This window comes from Typopeltis vanoorti, chromosome 1, assembly GCF_054136105.1.
Source record: "Typopeltis vanoorti isolate ZY-2024b chromosome 1, IOZ_Tvanoo_1.0, whole genome shotgun sequence".
In the NCBI taxonomy this organism is placed as follows: domain Eukaryota; kingdom Metazoa; phylum Arthropoda; class Arachnida; order Uropygi; family Thelyphonidae; genus Typopeltis; species Typopeltis vanoorti.
In genome coordinates, this window is record NC_143549.1 from 120,796,829 (window position 1) to 120,814,271 (window position 17,443).

Below are 17,443 nucleotides of genomic sequence, written 5' to 3' on the forward strand. Positions count from 1 at the left end.
TATATTTAAAATGTATAAATTGTAGATTATATAAACATGTAAACACATTTTTATGTGTTGTGTTTACATGGTTATATAATCTACAAAGTACGTAGATTTAGATGATGCTAATTCATATTTGATAATTATTTTCTATGCAATAAATTAGAATTGAAAATCATTCAACACATATTCTTTGATTTTTCTAATTTTTTTGATTCAGAGCTGTAATAGTCCTCTTTAGATGATACTGGTATCAGAACCCATTTGTGTATTATGCCACTAGATGGTGTATTAAGAAAGATCACTGTTAAGAGTGCTCTAAAAAGATTATTTTTGTGTATAAATTGTTTGGTGTAGTTTATTTAAACTATATTTATAAATATAGTTTATATTTAATGTTTAGAGTATTGTATATATAATATGATAGTCAAGTTTGTTTTTGCTGCTCTTAAGATAAGTTTTTACTATTTAATATTAAGAGTGTTAATATGCATTGATAAAGGGCACTTGAAGTACAAACAGTGTACTTTTTAAGTCAAGCTCTTTGTTTGAGCTTGACTTAAAAAGTTTTATTCAATGTAGTATGTATGCTGAATGTATTTGTTGGCGAATATGAATAGTTTATTGGAAATAGGAGATAGTGGTGCTAGAATTTGTTAGAAATATGCAAAATGTGGAATGTGAGCAGAAATTTAAATAAAGGAGTAAATGCACTGACATAGCAGCTAGGGACACATGCTAAGCAGAATGTGAGCAAGTATTGGAAGTATTAGAATGAAAGACAATGAAAGCAGTGTGTGAGAAAAGAGATAGAAAAAAAAAATAGAAAAAGCTGTGTCATGATTTCGGAAATTTCATGAGGCTTCAATGAGTGCTACACAGCAGTTCAACATGCGAGTTGGAGACTACAAAAACCAGTTCTGTAACTAGCTTTTCATGGGCCCTGTACAAGATTTTATTTTTGGTCCCCTTTTTTTGGAAAAATAAAATAAATAAATATGATAGAAATTTTGTTTATAAATATTATAATATATGCTTATGAATCAGTCCCCACGGTGGCAAAATTAAAATTTTGAAAATGAAAATATAATGCTTATTATTTTTTTGATACCGTATTTCAGGGTCCCCTTCCTTGGGCCTGTGCACCCATTGCACCTGCCTAGTTACAGCACTGACAAAAACACTTGGAAAATAGCAGAAAGGAAGCAAAACATGAAGAATTAAAGAAAGAATCAAGAAAGCAGAAAGAGACCAAAAAGAATAAGTAATATTCACCAATTTCATGATCAAAGGTCTGCTGGATGAGAAGCAGTGAAAGCACATTTTCCACATGTGGAGATTCATAACATGACTAAAGCAATATGCAAGTGTGTTGAATGAGGAGATAATGTGATTGTGCTGTTCAGAACAAATTATTTATTAGTAGAAAAGTAGAATTTGGGAGATAATATTGATTGATTTAACATTTGGCACATGTAGTACAATACAGAATAAAAAAAAAATGAACATGAATATAATATAAAAATTACAATTGCACGTCTAAGTTTCTGATCCATTCTAGTGCTGATGGTGCAGCTTGAAGAAAATCAGATCAGTTACCTTGATAAGCATGCAGGTCACATTCAGTGGTGATATTACAAATTGTTTGCTTAGAAGCACTGTAGGCAAAATGACAAGAAAGGCATTTTTCCTACTTAAATAACAAGGCTGCACATATGCCATGTACGGGCGTGTTACCATAGGTCCCCTGGGTCTTACAGAGGTGGTCAAAAACAGAAGATTGGTTACTAATACCGTGAAACCACATTTGCAGCTGAGGATCATCAGTGTTTGTATCCTACCATCTTGTCCATTCTTCTCTGGAGATGAAATTATTTATAACTAAGTTTAAGGATAAGAGGCCGAGTGGGATGGAGCACCTTTTGTGCACAAGATCACCAGTAGTCGAAAATGACTGGATGGCACATAACAACAACAAAATTTTCTGCTTCACATATTGGTGGCTATCTAGATTTTAATTGTTAAATAATAATGCTTAATGGTACAAACAATACCAAGAGTAAAAATATACATTTATTAAACACACTAATATTTTGCTTGTTTTCTACCCATCATCATCGTTTTTCCTTCTGATATCTTAGAACTCTTTTCCTTTGCCATCAATTCTGGTTATTTTTCTTGGAAGAACAAAATTTACAAACAGATAGAGGGAACCACTATGGGTTTCCCTCCTCTCACCTCCCTCTTGGCAATTTTTACATGGGAAATTTTGAAAAAACGAGCCATAGGCTCAGCTCCTCTCAAACCTTCTATCTGGCTAAGATATGCAGATGATATGTTCTCTATTTGGCCTCATGGCCAAGACATATTAGACTCCTTCCTCAGTCACCTGAATAGCCTACATCCAAGAATCCAGTTTACGATGGAAAAAGAAAATAACAATAGTTTACTCTTCCTAGACACCTTGGTAGCATGCCTTCCTAATGTACTTCCTACACTGTATATAGAAAACCCACTCACACAGGCAGATAGATACATTCACAAAATCTCCCACCACCACCGCTCTCAACAATATGGCATTGTTAAAACTCTAACCAATAGAGCCCACAAGGTTTGTTCCAGTGGAACCTCCCTTTCAATTACAGAATTAAAGAAATAATCAGTTTCTCCCCCATTCCCCAGTCATCGCTTCAGAAGGATTTATAAGTGCCATTACCATCTCCTACATCCGTGTCACAGAAAAAATAGCCAAGTCCTTAAAAAAAAAAAAAAAAAAAAAGTACAACCTCCACACAGCATTGAAGTCCCACCATAAACTTATTACCCTTATCCATTCCGGAAAAGATCAGCTCCCCTCCTCTCTCATTGCCTGGAGTATATAGAGTACCCTGTTCCTGCTAGCTGGCTTATTTCGGACAGACAGATCAGCAACCATCCATTTAGAAGAACACAAATCGTGCATCTGCAATCATGGTTATGGTCAATCTGGACTTGCAGACCATGTTTTGGATACAACCCACAGGATATTGTGGAGAAAAATCATGTTTACAGTTGCATGAAACTTCCCAGAATTTGGGAAACATTAATTATTAGAGATCCCACATTACATCCTATGCTACCTACAAACGCCCATAGAGGGTGCACCACCTAGATAAGACTTTAGAGTCACCCACATTTTTCACTTAGTATTGTATTGTATTGTATTTGAGTATGTTGTTACAAAAGTTATTTTTAATCCCTGAAGATGCCTCAGTGACTGAGACAAAATATCATCATCAAATTCCTGACATGTACCCTCAAGGGGTGTACAGGATATGATAGTACTACATGAAAAATTTACATCATTACTAACCTCCTATCTACAATATTCCTCCTAATCAGTCTGTTACTTGTCAAGACTCCAACATTATCAGATCTTATATTTCTATCGTCTAAGCCACTTTACCATATCAATCCACCTATATCTTGGTCTTCCTCTGGGTCGTTTTCCTGCCAACCTGGCAGAGAACACTTGCTTTGCTAATCTTTCCTCGCCCATTCTATTTAAGTGACCATACCACCTGAGATTAGCTCTGCTAACGCATTCCTGGATGCTGACAATGTCAAGTTCTTTCCTAATATCCTCATTTTTAATATGATATTGCCATTGACGCCATTTGTTCATGCCTGTTCTTTCTCAGGTCTCTCATATTTGCAGTCCCAAGTCTTTGGTCAAGTGTTTTACTTCTGACCCAGCTCTTAGATCCATAAGTTAAAACTGGTTTGTACACTCTCTTGTATACAGCTAATTTAGTGTTCTGATTAATTTCTCTCTTATTCCATATGAATTTATTCAATTGACTTCCTACCATACCAGCTTTGTTGATTCTGTTGTCTTCCATATTCCATATGAGACAAAATATTGGAAGCATTAATATTAGTTTTAATCCTTCCCCAGTGCTGAAAATATTCCATTAAACCTCCAACATGAAGATCTGGGAAGACTCATTTTAAGACCTAATAGCCGAACCTCTCTAAATTAACTTTGTATTTATTAAAATAAAGAACCAGAGGCTTCATTTCGGCAATGTAAAATTATATAAATTAAGTGGATATTAAAACCAACATCATTTCAAAGCCGAATACAGAAACTATAAAAGTTTTGCATGAAAATTGACCAGAGAGCTTAAGGAATACACTGCCGCCATGCTACGAGTTGCCCTAGCCGAACCTAATAGGAAAAGCACAAATGATAAAAGTGCCCGTATCTGACCCATAGAGGGCACCATATAAGGACATCACTTGTCAGTTACCATTTAAATTGTTTCTACAGTTATCATTGTGCTCTCATGATGCAGTGTAGAAAACCAGCAAAATATTAGAAAGTTGAATAAACATATTTTTTTACTCTTAGTGTTGTTTATATTGTTAAATGTTATTATGAATAATGGATGACATCTAAACTTTTTTTTAATGTAGATTTTAATTGACTGATTCTCAAGTCTAGAATATCCTCGTGCACAGGTCAAAGAGGACTATTACTTATCTTCTTGTACTCTTGAAGGAGAGCATCAGCTCTCTGAAGGTGTGGAGGCAGAATTGCTGAAGGTAAGAATCCAGTAGGTGTTCATTGATGTAATTGCACCAGATATCAGCTGCAGTGTGGTATTAAGTTGAGTATCAGTAACCTTTGTGTGTGTGGACTGTTGAACCAAATGGCTGAATAATATTCAGTTACTGAGAATACCAGCCCTAGAGCTGATGAGTATAAGATAGTATCAGAGGAACTCCAGGAGAATCCACAAAGTTTTTGAATGATGTTATTATGAATGTTGATTCTAACTATGTATTTTCCATATGTTTCCTGTAAGATAGTGTTATATTGTTATAACATTGCAATATAAACTTGTTATATTGCAATGTAGTACCATTTAAAGTGACCTGAAGTTGCTGTTCAGATGGAATCAGGACACCAGTTATATCTGCATTTAGCCATAGTCTCCATTTCTTAAAGTAATTCCTTAGATGTCCTCGATCTGATGTTAGTTTCTTCCATAGTTTTAAGTGAACCATATCTAGTACCAACAGTGATGTCATCTGTATAACAGAATTTTCTGGCTTGCGTATCAGGAATGTCTGAAATACACAGATTAAAAATGAAAGGAGCTAACACTGATCCCTCGGGTAGATAATTTTTTCTTTTTATTATTTTTTACTAATTTCTTTTCCTACAGCCACATGAAAGTATTTGTTGCTTAGCATATTGTTTATGTCAAAGATGGGACTTGATCACAGTAGCTATGGTTGGGTCACAGCTGCCTGTTCTATAAGTATTTGATCTATAATGATGTGGTCAATTCTATTAAAATGAAGCCTTTCTAGGAGTTTATATATGCAGCTAAGTAGTGCTATGGGTCTGTAGATCTGGGGTTGTCTTTTGGTTTGCCAAAAGAACAACACCAGAGCTTTTTTTTTTAATTGATTTTTGTCTTTTTAAATTGTTTTGGTAGGATTGCAGTATTTAGAATATCAGAAAAGAATTGTGCAAGCTATTTTTTGACATATTGTTCTCAAGTTCATGAGGATTCGATACGAATACAATCAATTTTTTGAATTGACAAAATTACAAAATTTTGAAAATCCTGATTCTGATGGACAAATTGATTAAGTGTTGAGGTTCTCTTTTAATAAGTTTTGTAAGCTTTCTATCATTCATAGATCTTGAAATATTTATGATATGATGGCAATCACATTTTGTGTAAACTTAGGTTACTTCTTGAATCCACCTGTAGTCTCACGCAGCTTGCATAAAAAGCTCCATGCTTTTCTACTCAAGTTTAAAATCGAGGCTTTCTATGATCTCCAGCCATTTTTGTCTTCTAGAAGTGTTCAAACTGTGAAGAAGGTCTGCAGCAACCTCAGAATACCCACCCATAAGGAAATCATTGTGTACAGTAAGTCACTATGTTCATTCCATCCAGGGATATAATCCTTTTGAGATCCTCTAGGGACGTATTTTTTGGCCTTTGATCTAACTGTTTTGACAAATTGATCAGAGAATATGGAAGAATTATTTAATAAGTCAAAAAGAAGAGCAAAACAGTAAAGATTATGAGTCTGTTGCCACAGTATGACTAGAGTAGTTGAGGAAGAGAGCTGAATTTGCAAATTAGTCGGTAAGTATATGGTATAGGAAAAAGGTTGTGCAGTATGTAGATATATTGGGATAACTTTGATGATCAAAAAGATTTGTATATGCGAGATGAATTGTTTTGGTATCAGACACTTGGAGAAATTGTTTTGTGGAAAAGTGAATATAAATTGTCAGGAAAACTAGATGTTTGGATGGTTGTGTGTGTGTATGTGTGTGTGTGTGTGTGTCTGTGTGTGTGTTGAAGGAAGTGGAAGAAATTGTAATGACAAATAGAGTGAGAATACTATCTTGTTAGAGATGATCCCAGGAAAATTGTATATGACTAATTTTGTCAAGAAAGAAAAGTGTTAACTGTGGAAATTGGGGAATGGGGGGGGTTAAGTTTAACTCATCAACATGGTATTAATTTGTTATATGTATACACTAATTAATACCAAGCTGGTGAATTAATATGATATGATGGCAAAAACATCATTTAAAGCTTTAAAAAATGATGCACAAGATTTTTTTCTGCTTCCTTTGTGATGTAAGAAACAAATTCTAGCACAAGTGCTCAATCTGGAGATTGGATGTATTATATGTTTGTTCTATTATCCAGCTTTCAAGTTCTGAAAGGAGTAGATATCATTTTGGTTACTTTGAAATATATATATATATACACACACACACGAGGTGGTATCAAAAAGTTTCGAGATTAGGTTTGTAACATGCCAACAGATGACATCACAAGGCTGCACGCACAGTCACAGGGAGCACCTATCTTCATAAGTCAGTGTGCCAAAAGACATCGTCCTGTGCACATCGGCAGCTGTGCAACCGATGCTATTCTGACCACCTGCGTTACCACATCTGCGATTTCATCATGGACAGCAAGTTAGAACAATGAGCAAACGTGAAATTCTGCATGAAACTGGGCAAATCTGCCACAGACATTTGAGATGATTCGGCAATGCTGCAATGAGTCGTTCGAGGTGTTTTGAGTGGCACGTGTGCTTCAAGAGTGGAAGAACATACTGGAAGACGATGAGAGATGAGGAAGACCTTCAACGAGCTCAACTCCCAAAAATGTCTAAACCATTTGGCAACTTGTGCATGAGGATCGTCGGAGAACACTCCACAACATTGCTGCCATTGTCGGTGTGTCATACGGAACAGTACAGGCAATCCTCACGTGTGATTTGAACATGCACTGTGTTGCTGCCGAGTTCATCCCCAGGCTGCTGACCCAGGAGCAGAAGGAACACCGCATCGAAGTCTGCTGAGAACTCTGTCAGCGCGCCGTGGATGACCCATCCTTCATGTCGAGGATCATTACAAGTGATGAAACTTGGGTGTACGGGTATGACCCTGAAACGAAGCAACAGTCTTTACAGTGGAAGACCCCATCATCTCCACGACCGAAAAAGGCGAGGCAGGTCCACAGCTCGACCAAGTGCATGCTCATCGTCTTTTTCGACATTTGTGGCATTGTGCATCGAGAAATTGTCCTGAGGGGCCAGACCGTCAATAACGAGTTCTACTGCCATGTTTTAAGGCCTCTGAGGGAGGACATTCGGCGAAAGCAACCAGATCTGTGGTGCACGAAAAACTGGATGCTTCACGACGACAGTGCACGCTGTCACTGAGCTCTCCTCACACGTGAGTTTCTCACCAGAAACAACATAATCTCACTTCCGCACCCACCCTACTCACTAGATTTGGCTCCTGCAGACTTCTCCCTCTTCCCAAAGATGAAGATCCAGCTCAAAGGTCACCGTTTTGATACCATTGCGGAGATCCAGCACAAATCGCAGAAGGTGCTTGACTTGCTTCGAAAAGAAGACTTCCAGGACACATTTCAGAAGTGAAGGTGATAGTGTGTAAACGTAAATAAATAAAGTAATTTCTTGTAAACAGAGCTAGTCTCGAAACTTTTTGATACCACCTCGTATATATAGAATGCAAAAAATATTTATAATTTTATTATATATATATTGTTAAAGGTAGTCTTGTAAAGCAGCTTTTAGAAACTAAAAAGGACTTAGAGGGTGGTAGTCAACAAATTCCTACTAAAAGAGTTGAAATTGTAAGTATGCTTAAATATTTTATTCTATGAAGTTAATTGTCAAAATTACCAAAAATTTAAATCTTTTTCTGCATCCTTTTTATATTTAGTTTAGACTTAATGATTCAAATATGTTTTTTTGGCCCATATACGAGAGGTTGGCTGGTCAACCTCTCGTATATAGGCCAAAAAAAAAGCACTTTAGTACCATACATATATGGGTAGTGGGATGGGAAAGGAGAAACTTGTTGACATTCAATTTAAAAGCCTGTATATTGTATTCCTTGGGAATTACATTGGGGGGGGGGGAACTGTTCCACAGTTCAGCAGTAGCAGGGATGAAGGAGGAGGAAAAGAAACTTGTTCTGTGGGTTTCAAGGTGTACTGTGACGGGATGTTGGACGGTGGTTGTACATGTTCCAATGGCTTTAGTGCAGAGTGGGGGAATTATTGATGCTGTTTCAGATGAACATTTTCCATGAAAATATTTATAGAATATACAAATTGCAGAGACTAAACATCTATGTGAAAGTGGGGGAGTGAGTTGGTAAGAGATGGATCATTTATCAGTGTAATTGTTCTCTTCTGTATTGACTCCAAATGTGAGAACAGTATTCGATAGCTGGGTGGGTTTGTGATTTGTATAAGGTTAACAGCTGTTTTGAAGTGATGTAACGTCTTGAGCGAAAGAGAAAGCCTAGTGGAAGCTGAGGATGCAATTATTGTGATGTGTTTATGCCAGGAGAGGCCTGATGTCATGATAATTCCGAGAAGAGAGATTTCATCTTATCTGGGAATGTGAGTGTTATTAAAAATAATACTGGGGGAAAATGGTTCTTTTTTGTGGGAAATAAGACAGAACTGGGTTTTACTAGCATTGAAGTTGATGAGGTTATCTGAGCACCATCGAAGAATGTCTTGGAGGTCTGAATTAAGGGAAGTTGTGGAAGGTTTATTTTTCACTTGGTTAGAGTATAATAAATTTAGTTTAATCCTTTATCCAAGTGTGAGCAAACAAAGTTTGCGCCTGAAAGTATCTTCAGGACTGGGTTAAGGTGGTACAACACCAGGGCAACTCATTGCAAAGGTGGAGCAAGCTACCAACACTCCTATCTCAGTATCTCCTATAATGCAAAATACATCTCCTTGCGGATATGTCTAATGTTATGCATTAAGGTAGAGATGACCTGCTAATGCTTCTGCCTGATATCTCCACTTGGGCCTGGCTCCCACTGAAGAGACCAATAAAGGTCAAAACTAGTCTGGGTAGTGGCCCTTCCCTTAATGCATAACATTAGACATATCCGCAAGGAGATGTGGTTTTGCATTATAGGAGATACTGAGATAGGAGTGTTGGTAGCTTGCTCCACCTTTGCAATGAGTTGCCCTGGTGTTGTACCACCTTAACCCAGTCCTGAAGATACTTTCAGGCGCAAACTTTGTTTGCTCACACTTGGATAAAGGATTAAACTAAATTTATTATAGGGAAGTTGTGGCTGATGTTCTTTGTGTTGAAGTGAGTTGTGTAGGGTAAGGTTTATCAAATGAAAGGGAGGAGTGCAATCTGCAAAACTGTATTGGGTTGGAGGTCAACTGAAGTAGGTCATTGATGTACAGAAGGAAGAGGATCAGTGAGAGAACTGAACCTTGTGGGATCCCAGCATTAGTTGGATGGTGGAAGGATAGCGATCCATCTACCATCACACATAGTGTGCATCCAGACAGAAAGCTGACAATCCATCTGCAGAAGTCCTGAGACAGTCCAAATGATGGAAGTTTGCTTAGTAAGCCTTTGTGCCAGACCCGGTCAAAGGCTTTAGAGATATCAAGTGCAACTACTTGAGATTCGCCAAATTTTTCCATGCATATGTCCAGAGATGGGTGATATATGAGAGCAGGTCACCTATTGATCAGCATCAACGGAATCCATACTGTGGTCGCTTAATAGCTGGATATCTTCAAGGTAGAGTAGTGGTTGAGAATTGATGGTTTTCTCCATCACTTCAGATAGGATTGAAGTGAGTGAGATAGGGCGGTAGTTAGATGGCAGCGATTTGTCACCCTTTTTGGGAATGGGTTGAATATAGGCCAATTTCCAGGCTTTGGGATATATTATATATACCAGTGGAGTAGGAGAGTGTGTACAGATGGCATAGGATTGGAGTCAGTTCTGCTGCACAGACCTTCAGGACAATTGGAGGAATGCCATCAGGGCTAGGAGCTTTTTTTGTGTCTAATTTTGACAACAGGTTTATGATCTCTTTCTGGCAAAAGGATACAGGGGGCATTGTATGTTGGGCAGTTGGAATGACTGGGGGGCATTTGCCATTGTCAGTTATGCGTACATTGGAGGCAAAGTGTGAAGCCAGGAGATTATTTTTTTTTTGGTGTGTGGGGGGGGTGATGTTGCAATTGAGCCATCTGGGTATGATATGGGTAGGAGTAGTGTAGAGCAAAAGTTGGCCCAATTGCTTTTGCAGGCATGGATGCCGCTAGGACAGGCTGCAAGTGTCCTGCTTTTTGCCCGTTCATATTCAGTTTTGGAATCATTGATAATTTTTTGCATCTGTTTCGGGCTTCGTTATAGGCACTGAAGTAAAGATGTGCCAAGGCTGTACAAATGAAAAATCAAGCATACCACAACTAGCTCAAATCAAGAACTCCATCCACCTTCAATGCTTATTCTGAAGCCCAAAACAGATGCAAGAAAACTATCAGTGCTTCCAAAACAGAATTTGAACAGGCTGAAAGCAGGAAACTTGCAGCCTGCCCAAATCACAGCCATGCCTTTTGGTATCTTGCCAAAACAGTTGGTCATAACTTTTGCTCTACACTATTCCCACTCTTGCATCATCATCCACAGATAAAACTAATCTCCTAGCTACACACACTTTGCCTCCAATGTACACATAACTGACAATGGCAAATGCCCCCTCTCCCCCCACCAGTCATTCCGACTGCCTGACATACAATACCCCATATATCCTTTTGCCAGAAAGAGATCAAAAACCTATTGTCTAAATTAGACACAAAAAGGCTCCTGGTCCTGATAGCATTCCTTGAATTGTCCTGAAGGTCTCTGCACCAGAACTGACTCCTATCCTATGCTGCCTATAGATACTCTCTTACTCCACTGGTATATATATCAAAGCTTGGAAATTGGCCTATATTCAACCCATTTCTAAGAAGGGTGACAAATCACTGCCATCTAACTACTGCCCTATTTCACTCACCTCAGTCCTATCTAAAGTGATGGAGAAAACCATCCGTTGCTGCCGAACAACAGGATATCTACTCTCATATATACACACTGTGGAGAAAGGCTATGAATCTCAAGTGCATGCACTTGACATTTCTGAAGTTTTTGACTGGGTCTGGCACAAAGGCACTAAGCAAACTCATATCATTTGGACTGTCTCAGGACTTCTGCAGTTGGATTGCCAGTTTTCTGTCTGGACACACTGTGTGTGATGGTAGACCTTTCCCTATCCTCTCACCATCCAACTAATGCTGGGGTTCCACAAGGTTCTGTTCTTTCACCACCCCTCTTCCTTCTGTATCAATTACCTACTTCAGTTGACCTCCAACACAATGAGTTTTGCAGATGGCACATTGCACTTCTTCCTTTCATTTGACAAACCTTACTCTACACAACTCACTTCATCTTGGAGAACATCAATCACCACTGCCCTCAATTCTGACCTCCTAGTCATCCTCCAGTGGGGCTCAGATAACCTCGTCAACTTCAATGCTAGTAAAACCCAGTTCTCTCTTATTTCTCACAAAAAAGAACCATTTTCTCTTGGTATTATTTTTAATATCACTCAAACTTCCAGACAAGATGAAATTTATCTTCTTGGAATTACCCTGAAATCAGGCCTCTTCTGGCATAAACACATCACAACAATTGCATCCTCAGCTGCCAAAAAACTAGGATTTCTCTTTTGCTCGAGACGTTACTTCACTTCAAAACAGCTGTTAACCTTATACAAATCACAAATCCATCTATTAAATACTGCTCTAACATTTGGAGTGAGGCTCCTAAAAACTCCCTCGAAATGCTTGACTCAATACAGAGGAGAGCAATTAGGTTGATAGATGACCCATCTCTTACCAACTCACTCTCCTCACTTTCACATAGACATTTGGTCTCTATATTCTATAAATATTTCCATGGCAAATGTTCATCTGAAATAGCATCAATAATTCCCTCACTCAGTGCTAAGCCCATTGAAACATGTACAGCTGCTGCCCAACATCCTTTCACAGTACACCTCAAAACCCACAGAAAAAGTTTCTTTTCCTCCTCCTTCATCCCTGCTACTGCTGTACTGTGGAACAGTTTTCCCCCACTGTATTTCCCAAGGAATACAATATACAGCTTTTAAATCAAATATAAACAAGTTTCTCCTTTCCCAACCCATATGCGGTACTAATGTACTATAGGTTGATCAACCAATCTCTTATGAGCCCAACTTAAAAAATACCACCCACATCAGCTTTCATACTCATTCATGAATTAATTCACACTTGCATACACTACATCCAATGCCAATCTATTCCAATCACACCACTCTATGAGCAAAAAGTCTAGCCCTCATCCCCTTTTTGAAAGCATTCATTCTCAACTTCCAAGGATTCCTTTATGCCCTTTTTCCACCCTCCATAAAATGAGAAAAATTCCATCTCCTGAAATCTTGTGTGACCCTTTCAGAAGTTCCCAAGTCTCAATCATATCACCCATCGTTCTCCAATTTGCTGGTATCTGCAATCTACAAATTCTAAATCTGTCTTCATAATCAGAGTCTCTGTCATAACCAGGAGACCATACCTGTGCACAATAGTCCAAGTTTGTGTTATTAAGGCCTTGTTAAGAGACAAAATGACTTCCTTATCTTTACATATCAATGTTCAATGTTAAAAGTTTTTTTTATTTGGTTATACTATAAAGAAAAATGCCAAGAAGTTATATTCTTAGTTTAATCCTTTATCCAAATGTAGCAAAAAGTTTGTAGATGAAATATCTTCTTGACTGGGCTACTTGTATATTGAGGCTAATGACTTACATCGATTGCCTTAATATACCATAATGCGAAGCACATATCCTTTTAGGTGTGTAAAGTTATGCATTATGGGAAGGCCCAATCCATTATACACACTCAAAAAGATGTGTGCTTTGCATTATGGGATACTAATGCAATTGATGTGGAGTCATTACCCTCATTATACAAGTAGCCTAGTCTTGAAGATATTTCACTTGCAAACTTTATGTGTTTAAATATAAATGATTAAACCAAGAATGTAACTGCTTGGAATCATTATTTATATCAGAGTTCATTTCAGCATTGCAATTATCCTATGAGTTGTATTTACAATCTTTGTTATATGGCTTTCTATCTACTAAAACTCCAAGATCCCTAGCCCAATCAGTTTCTTCTAGCATAATCTCACCAGTATAATATGACATTAGCTATCTTATCACTCAAAAGTGCATGAACTTTACATTTACTAACATTGAACTCATAGCCATTTTCACATGCCTACATTTCCAGCCTATTCAAATTATTCTGCAAGCACTGCATATCAGCTGCACTCCTAATTATCCTACCTATCTTTGAATCATGAGAAAATAGCTGTATATCACATGTTTAATTTTTCCCAATGTTATTAATGTTTAGATTGAATAACAGTGGACCAATGGTTGATGGAACAGTGGGCCAGTGGTTGATCCTTGTGGCACACCACTAGTTTCCTTATTAAATCTTGCAGATTCACATTCCCCAGATACCAGTTTTTGATATCTGTCAGTCAGCCATCAATATTTTATAATTCAATCCCATATTCTCGAATTTATGCAACAGTCTTTCATGCTATATTCTGTCAAATGCCTTAGCATAATCCAAAAGCATCACGGTGTATCCATTCCCCCTTGTTTAATTCATTGGTGACATTGATATAGAATGTGAGCAAGTTGCTCAAACATGACTTTCCCTTAGTAAACTCATGCTGTTCATTGCAAAATATAGTTTCTCTTGTCAACCAATTTCTGTATGTAAGCCCTAACCAACTTTTCCAGAATCTTCACTATAACTCCAGAGATATTGATAGTTTGATACATCAAGCTTTACACTATCCTTGTGTAAAGGGATTAGCATATATTCTTTCTGGTCTTGTGGAATCTTCCTGTTCGGAGACTCAAATTATATAGCCTTGTCAAAGGAATAGCCACTTCAGCTGAACATTCTTTTAGCACCATGAAGATATCCTATGTGTCCCTATTGCAGAATTTTTATCCAGTTTGTGTAAAAGCTCTAGTACTTGAGTTTCTTCATCCTGTGAAGAGGTAGCAGTGAGCTCAATGTTGCATACACCAAGTTGATAGCTTTTAGCAAAATGGCTGCTCATTCTGATATTGCATTGTTTAAGCATTTTTTAAATGCAAGTGCTTCCCATAGCGCAGAACCCAGCATACTCATCAGGTGGTAATAATTTCCTGCTTTGTAATTCAGCATGTAACCTTTTCTGAATGAAACATTTATAAACTTAGCCACTTCCCAAATGAGTACTACATGATTATTATCACCACCAGAGGCAGAATAGTTACATCTTTAACTAAAATCCTCTCTGACACTATAATCAAATCTAACACTCTTTGACCTTGAGTTCCTTCTACATGCTGCTTGAGAAAGGTGTCTTGCTGCTGCTGCTAAGTAAATTCGGTTTCATTTTTTTTTCATGAGATTCCACAACTACCCAATCAGTGCTCAGATAATTAAAGTCCCTTGTTATGATTACTCTTTTCCCACCATCATCTTTATTTAGTAATGCATTTCTTCATCACTAGCAGCCATTCCACTAGGTCTGTAACATCACCCACTATGTATTTGATCTTGTTAGACTCCACTCTCACCAGGTGGTTGCAAACTCACTGCTACATGAAAATCTGTTACCAGTATTGCAGACATAGGTCTCACCTCTAACTGGTTTCAAGTCATTCATAATCTTTAGCAGCTTGTCATCCTCCTACCTGTCTAACCTTCCTAAAAATACTGTACCCTTTACTTAGTGTAGGGTACATGAATCCTCTGCTTCTAAGAGCCAGATCTCGCTAATGCCTACAATCTGTGGTCCTAACTTATTGACTAAGGCAACAAATATTATCCCTTTGAAATTTATCTGTGCACAACTGTGGGCCTTAATATTGTATTTCTGCAGATATTGTATATATACAGATATTCCCTGACGATGAATGGCTATGGTTTTATTGTAATCTTTTCTTCTTTTTTTATTATTATTATTATTATTATTATTATTTTTGGTTGCATTCTTGTTGAAGATTCTGTTGATTTTTTTCTGTTTTAACCATTTTTTTTATAAATGGTTGCTTATGATTTGAAACTCATTGCATCAGTGCAAATTCTTAGAGCTCTATTTTTGAAAAATAAGTATGTTATTGCTTTAGGCAGTGAATTAAATGTGTCTGTGTTACTTTTCTGGTGGCTAAATTTTTTTTTAAAGTTTTGCAGCTCTGGGGCTAAATTGAGAATATATCATCAACCCATCTGAGCCAAACTTGAGATTTTATAGTTGCTGAATCTAAAGTTCATTGATCAGAAATGTTCCACATATAAGTTAGATTAGCTAGTTTATGCAATTAGCTATATAAAAGTTAGCAGAAAACTGAATTAAAAAGAAAACAATAGAATTACTTAACTTGGTCAGCCATGCTGCTGATAGAAACAGTTAAAAACTATTACTGTACTATGATTGTTATTGTTTCCTAGAATTTACAGCCTTTCAAAAATACCCAAGAATAATGCACTGCTAATGCTGATATTTAAGGAATCAACAGCCTTAATCATTACTTACAACATTACTTCTATATGAGACTGACTGGCTCGCCTTCTGTTGAAAAGCCCGTATAAAGATTTCTCTCAAATTGATGAGAATCGAACTCTGGTCTTTTCCAATCAAAGAGCACAGTGTCCCAGTGTTTTTCCAGTTGCACTACAGAGGTACTGTAGCTAATTATTTTATTTTTTCCAATCTTTAGGTATCATTAGCATGGTTCTTGCTTTTGCTCTTTGAGATTTGTTCACTGTATATTTAAAAACATAATCATTTAGTTTGGTAATTTCATTTTGTTGCTATTATGGCAAGCATTTTTTTTTATCCTACTGTTTTAATATTTTCTCCATTTCTTCATTTTTGTGTTATTCCTGTAATATCCCATGTTAAACTTCTGATGTTTTTGGTTGTACACTTTTCCACTTTTAGGTATCACATCCTTTCTCAGTCCAGGATTCATTTTCAATTTGTCTGTTTGATTTCTATTTCTGTGTTGACAATGCAAAAGTAATAGCATGAATCCTCTAATTTGGTTAAAATCCAAAACAGTCTAGTTGCAGGAATGCTGTCTGTATCTCTCAGGCCAGGCATATATTCAGCACTTCTTTGAAGTGTTGAATCAGTTATTCCACCGAGACTCAATCACCATATCCCTGTTTGTTAAAGTAAGCTATACTACATGCAGGTAGGGTTGAGATTTAGGAGAGGAAGGAAGAAACTTTATTTTGTGCTTCACTGACCTTTATAGCCCATAACAAAAAATATATATATAAATAAATAAATAAAAATGCATTTTCTGGCAGTTAATATATTTATTTATATATGTGTGTGTATGTTTGTGTTTATAATGTTTTCCATAGTAAACTTCCTATAGGAAGCATTAATGTGACAAAACAAAGAGGAAAATGCAATTACTGCCAATGTGGATATCATGTCTTTTGAAAGACCACTTCAGAGCTTGGTCCTAGGCTATTCTGTGAAAGATATAAAATCTGAAAGCATTCTAGATCTGAACAGGAATGACTTCCTGTCTTTATCTATATTTTGTCAAGCTGTTTTCCTTAACTGATCCGGTGGCTTCTTCCGAAGAATAAGAACAATAGATTATTTATACATGTGCGCCTAGTCACTTTTGCTATGGATTTCAACATTTTTCAAAGTTGTATTCAAGTTTTTCAAATTTGTCAAAGATGCAATAAGAAACATCTCTATGGATCAACAGAAATAAAAGTGAAATTCCAAAATGCATAGGTAAAATAGATCAGATTTTTGGTTAATCAGTTATTTGCATTTAAAAATTTATCATCCTGAATTTAACATGTTAAAAAAAAAGTTTAGCATAAAGCATGATTTGATAATGAATGCACTATTAAATGCATTGCTAGTAATATATATATATATATATATATATATATATCACTTTGTTTCCAGAATGG

General features: G+C 36.9%; 1 protein-coding gene across 2 annotated transcripts in view; it reads left to right on the top strand.

Annotated features, from left to right (window-relative positions):
• LOC150110363 (intraflagellar transport protein 54-like) overlaps positions 1-17,443 on the top strand; it is a 236,646-nt gene that overhangs the window by 198,267 nt on the left and 20,936 nt on the right. For both annotated transcript variants that reach the window (XM_090399066.1, XM_090399075.1), the window contains one exon: positions 8,098-8,180. In XM_090399066.1, coding sequence (XP_090255192.1) covers positions 8,098-8,180 — 83 coding nt within the window. The remainder of the gene's footprint in view (positions 1-8,097; positions 8,181-17,443) is intronic.